The sequence below is a fragment of the Canis lupus genome, chromosome 5 (genome assembly GCF_011100685.1).
Source record: "Canis lupus familiaris isolate Mischka breed German Shepherd chromosome 5, alternate assembly UU_Cfam_GSD_1.0, whole genome shotgun sequence".
Taxonomy (NCBI): domain Eukaryota; kingdom Metazoa; phylum Chordata; class Mammalia; order Carnivora; family Canidae; genus Canis; species Canis lupus.
The window spans coordinates 21,819,798-21,825,797 of NC_049226.1; the positions used below are offsets into that span (position 1 = coordinate 21,819,798).

Consider the following 6,000-nt stretch of genomic DNA (forward strand, 5'->3'; position numbering starts at 1 on the left):
ACAATACAAGGAAAGGCATATTCCGCAATCAATAATAGCATGCGCAAATATTAATTACTAAGCAGAAATAATATATATTATTTTTGAAAGCTTAATCTGGAAAGAAAGATGGAAAGTTTTTAAGTGAGGCCAAATTAGGAGTTTGGTTCGCCCACCCTGCAGGCACCCACAGCCCCTTCCCCCTGCCTACCCTCCTCCCACCCGAAGTCTCACAGCTGATCCAAAACTCAGCACTTTGGTCAATTACCAATTTCATGCTGCAGTGTGTAGAGGCTCTTATGTGATGACTCTATCATCTTATTTTTTGAGATCAGACTTTGAAGAGTGGGGACATTTAAAAAATATTAATTTTTCTTTCAAGGCACTTTACAAGGCATTTTTGAAATACTCTGGCATTATTTATTAACACTTAAAATTCTATTTTTTCATCTCAAATTTGTTCCCAAACAGATGGGTTTTACTCTATGCTGACACTAACATCTGTATCCTCAGAGTGAACAAATTGGGAAGATCTATAGACAGTTTGAAATCATGAAATGGCAGTTTAGGCTCTTCCTTATCATATGCATGTGGGAAGTCCTTCATCCTTAGACTAAAAATCTGAAACAGGATGCATGAGTAAAAGATATTTCAAATTCTATAGAGATGTGGATTCTCCTCCTACACTTTCCTTACCACTGAGAGCTTACCAGAAATTATTTCATTTAACACAACATTTTGCTATACTGGAAAGGAAAGCTGGAATACCTGTCTCCATTTTATAAAAATAATGTTCAGTAGAGTTGATCTTCCAAAATAAATACCTGCCTAACCTCTAGGCAGCAAAAGTAAACCTGACAACTAGTAATTAAATGTGACTAGAAATTATGAAACTGTCACCAAGCATTCTAAATTGTTGGTCTCTTGTCTGTGTGGTTTTTTAAAAATAGTTTTACATGTTTTAGCCAGAGTTTCAGGGTATTTCTTCTTGTCCGTTGCTTTGCATTATGACTTTGGGATGTCAGAAATAAACATTAGGATTATTAAGGTTTTTTTTTTTTTTTTTTTTTTTTTTTTAGTATGTGTGCTGCCGAAGCGAGCACATTAAGGTTTTCTTTAAATAAAGCATTGCAATAATTGACATTGACTCACCACTTTCCATTCTGGATGGTTCTGGTGAATTCCCTTCTGACCGGCAATGTAGGCTATCTGGTGAATGTCGTGTTCTCCTTGATACGGGATCCCAGACTCTGGCAAGGTCAGCCTGATCCTGATGGGAAAGGCTCCTGTACATGGTAGTGATGCTTCTGAAATGACTTGCTTTAGATTTGATTAAATGCAAATCCTCTGGTGTCTGTTTCTCTACAATTTGCATCCCCAATGTAGATTGTATATAAGGTACTATTTTCCTCCCCAAGAAGATTTTTATTTAGTAACAATGAGTTTCCATTAGGAACAGACTCTCTTAAAAGTTTATTATGGAAACAAGGAATCCATTATTTGTTTTGTGAATAGTAGTGCCATTTTCTATTTCTTTCATTTAGAGTCAGGTTTTAAAAAATAGTGCATATGAAAAAGCTTCTCTGTCTCAGTAGGAAATATAGGTTTTATGTCTGTAATATGTAGATTGTGAGTATATAATTTTTAAAAGCTACGCATCTTTCAGATATAGATAGAATTCTAGGCAGAAAAAAATCAAAATTAATACAAAATGAATACATTTTAATACAATTGGACAGCCTTATTACATATAGAACATAAATATATGATCCAAACCAGAAGCTCCTAAATCTGACAGTACCTCAGAATTAGTGGTGGACCTAATAAAAATACCCATGCCCAGCCACATCCAATTCTAATTCAGAAGCTTCTCAAATAGGGCCCAGAGAGCTATATTTTAAAACAAACTTACTGGGGCACCTGGGTGTCTCAGTCAGTTGAGTGTTGGACTCTTGGTTTCAGCTCAGGTCATGATCTCCTCGTGAGATCAAGCCCAATGTCCGGTTTCATGCTGGGCGGGGAGCCTACTTCAGATTCTCCCTCTCCTAAGATGAAATCAGAGAGGGAAGCAAACCATAAGAGACTCTTAACTCTAGGAAACAAACAGGGTCACTGGAGGGGAGGTGGGTGGCGGGATGGGGTAACTATGTGATGGAATGAGCACTGGGTGTTATATGTAACTGATGAATCATCAAATTATACCTCTGAAACTAATAATATGCTGTACGTAATTAAATTTAAAAAATTCTCCTTTTTCCTCTCCCTCCACCCCTCCTCCCTTTAAAAAATAATAAAAAAAATAAAACAATAATTTTTTTGAGAGTGGTCTTTTTGAGGAATATTCGGTGTCATGAACTCCTCTAGAACCAAAACCAAAAACAAAACAAGCCAAAAAACCCCCAAACAAACCCCAAACAACCAAATTTTTGGTAATTTCTGACATTTTCCTTATTAATCTTCAAGGACCCATGATTGCTGCTTAACCTAATTTTGGTTCCATTTCCTAGTCCTGCACAGAGTTAGTTTAGTCTGGATTGGTCTGAGACTTGGAATTTCAGGGCTTGAAGTAGGTAGGTATCATCTGGTAGTCCTTCAACCTGGCTCTGTCTCAGAGGCCTTCACCTCATTTCAGATCAGTGGAATCTGGAGGTTTCCTGGAGGTCCCCAGAGGTCCCCGACACGGACTTAGAAGGTCTGCAAAGTCTAAACCAATTTCATTAACTATTAACTTTTTTTCCCTTTAACTCTCTCATTCTCTCGTGAAAGTACAGAAGAGTTTTCTAGGGCCGTGTCACATGATATATGAATGGGAGATCATGGCAGATATGGGAGCATCTAGTTGTTTTCTATGAAGACAGACATTCAGGAGAGATTTGCAAAATTGTAAAACAGTGCCACTCTTCTCAATAACTTTATTTGGGAAGCATAGTTATTTTTAATTAAAATGTTATTTACATCAACATGTAATGGTTCATTGTTGTTATTTTAAATGAATAGTAAATATATTTTCTTAATCCTTAGTTTTGATTTTCAATATAAAATATTTATACGTGGATAGAAGTCATATTTTAAAAAGCTCTTTGGTGTCCTCCATAATTTACAAGAGAGTAAAAGGGTTCTGAGACCACATGGTTTGACACCTGATCCTATGCAAGAACATCTACAGTATAAATGAGTTTCTAGAATGTTCTAACAAATTTGAAAACATTGTGTTTGCGCTTCTATTATGGAGAGAATTCACCTCTTATGTCCTTCACATTTCTAAAAGAAAATAAAAAAGACAAAATTTGGCTTAATTTCCTAGTTTCTAGCATCTGTTTCCTTTTCTCCTTTAAGTGAATGAGAAGAGGAAGAGCCACAGCCATACTGATCATATAGCCCCCGTGATTTGTATTCTTTTCCAAGCGGGGGTCATCCCAATTCTTTCTTACTCTGCTAACCAAATAGCTCTATGTTAAAATAAAATAAACATTATTAAGTGAACTTTACTATCTCTGCAATTAATTCCCCAAACATGTTGATTCTTCTCAACATTGCACTGGAAGATTTTAAACTTTTTAGGTAGAATGGAACCATTTTAGAACACAGATATAACACACATTGCTGATAGAGTCCAATCTTTCTTAGCACAGTGTTCGATCTTAGGGCCTGTCATACCTTTCATTGTGTCCATGATTTCTTCCCTCCACAAAGTCTCTATCCCAGTGGTCCTGCACCCCCTGCCTCGGCATCACCTGTAGTACTTAGGAAATATAATCTATCCTAGATTTGCTGAATTGGAATATCTGATGATCCAATGCAGCCAATCTGCATTTTAAGTGAGGCCCCTGCCCTCATGTGATTCTTAATAAGTACTGAAGGCTGGGGGGCCCCTGCTCTAGCTGTAAGTGGTGGTTTTCAAATAAGTCATCGACTTTTCATATCTCTTTGTTTTTTGCATGCTCTTAAATTGGAGCACCCTTCTCTCACTTCATGTGATTAAAATTCTACAAATCTTTCAAGATGCATTACCAATGCTACCTTCACCAAGATGAATTTAATGGCCCATTTCATGGTGCTTCTCCCTTGACTGTCTCTAATGGCACTGATTTCATGCTGCTTTCCATGCCGGGTCAGTGGTTTGCATATTCATCCCTCATCTCCAACCAGATCATCTTTCTCTTCTTCTCAATATTTCCACAGCATTTAGCTGTGTTTATGGTCCTGTGCACCTAGTAGGTGCTGGCCCTGGCCTGCAATTAAATCCATCAGAAACAACAGTTTCTGGGTACAAGCAGCAGAAAAGATAAAGCATATAAGAGGGGATTCCATTATTTTGCATGATAAAGAAATGTTACCATGAGTATAATCTTTCTCTTTCCATGAGCTGAACATACCATTGAAGAGTTTGTAACCATTTCCCTGTAGGCTGGTCCTGTATCCAAAACTCAAACACATAATGATTTTCTAGAGGAAAGTTAATGTAGAAATGTCCAGAATTCTGCAGAGGCATTTAGGATATTAGATGTCATTGGAAAAGCTGGAATGCATTGATTTGCAACAGGTACTTGCTTCCACTATCAAATACCCTTTGTATGCTTGGCTGTATTTGCATAGAATTCCAGAATTGTTTACAGAGAATTAAATATACTTAAAAAAAAAGATCCCAGAAAGGTTGTTTTCTTATTCCAAGGAAACAAGTCCTTGCATATTTGAGTGGATGGCTGTTGCTGGAAGGGTGTGGGTTGGCCATAAGTTTGGTCTGTTTGCTTCAGTTGCTGGTGGGTTTAGAAACATGGTGTGGACATAGGCAGGTTGTTGGGTCAAAACAAAGCCTAATGATGGTCTGGGGCAGCTTGTTAAGAAGGAGGGTGAAATAAGATTATGTTTTGGTAGAATAAACACAAATCCACATAGCACAGGCACAATTAGTATTTGTCTCCTTTATCTTGTAGTGGGAACACCCCTCAGATATTCCAGCCACAATGTTTCTGTATCAGCTTTTTTATTCACTCCAGAGCTGGGCACCTGCTGTGTGGGTTTGGTAGCTCCTGACAATTTGGCAGGGGCTTCACTGATAAATGTGCTACAAAGGTAGTTATGGTGGGTGAGGGTGTACAAGGCAGGTGTGAGGGACCCAGAGGAGGCATGCCAAAGTGGGGACGAAGGCACCTTCTCTTTCCCCCCACCCTGCCTTTATTCTAGTGCTTTCCTATTGCTCTGGCCTATCTTTGAGGGATGGTTGAAAGGAGCAGATGATCTGGTGGTTGAGCTCCATTGACAACGCAAAAGAGCCCCACGACACCTTTATTATAAGGGTGCAGGAGCAGAGGGAGACAGAGGAGAAATGTGCTAGCAAAAACACATGCCTCGTAAATGGAGAAAAGAATGGGCATCGTGACATAATAAGAAATATATATTTCTTGGTTCTTGACAGAGCTCCTAAAAACCTTTGTAATTTCCTGAATGACAGGGGTGCTAGGAGCATTTTGTTTTTTCTAATATTGGTCTTTGACTCAGGTTCCTGGCCTAGAGCTCTTAAATCCCTTGGAATTTCCTGGATGACAGGAGCATCTTTTGCTCTAAAGGGGACTCTAGGTGGGCTCCTGGGTAGCTTCAGGATGGGGGTTGGTCATCAGAAGACCAAGCCATGATTAGAAGCTTGGAACTTTCAGCTCCCACTTTCAGCTTCCTCCCTCTGGGGAGGGAAAGGGGACTAGAAACTGAGTTAATAATCGATCTTGCCTATCTTGATGAAGTCTCCATGAAAACCCCTAAACTACATGGTCCAGAACGCTGAAGGGTTGGGGAACTCAGCAAGGTGCTCAGAAGGGGGCACCTCAGAGAGGGCACGAAAGCTTCCCACTCCTTGGCTTATGCATCTATTCCATTTGATTGCTCCTAAGTTGCATCCTTATGATAAATCAGGAATAATAAGTAAACTGTTTCCCTGGGTTTTGTGAATGGTTCTAGCAAATTATTGAAACCAAGGAATGGGTCATTGGGAATTCTTGATGTATAACCTGTTGGTCAGAAGTACAG

General features: G+C 38.9%; 1 protein-coding gene across 2 annotated transcripts in view; it reads right to left on the minus strand.

Annotated features, from left to right (window-relative positions):
• C5H11orf53 (chromosome 5 C11orf53 homolog) overlaps positions 1–2,014 on the minus strand; it is a 36,519-nt gene extending 34,505 nt beyond the window's left edge. Inside the window, exons 1-2 of one of the 2 annotated variants that reach the window (XM_038535515.1) lie at positions 1,892–2,014; positions 1,132–1,265 (exon numbers count right to left, since the gene is read on the minus strand). In XM_038535515.1, coding sequence (XP_038391443.1) covers positions 1,132–1,141 — 10 coding nt within the window. In that variant the 5' untranslated portion in view covers positions 1,142–1,265; positions 1,892–2,014. Of the gene's footprint in view, positions 1–1,131; positions 1,294–1,891 lie in introns of those variants that run through there. The other variant, XM_038535514.1, reaches the window with a different exon arrangement.
• Between the last annotated feature and the right edge of the window lie 3,986 nt (positions 2,015–6,000).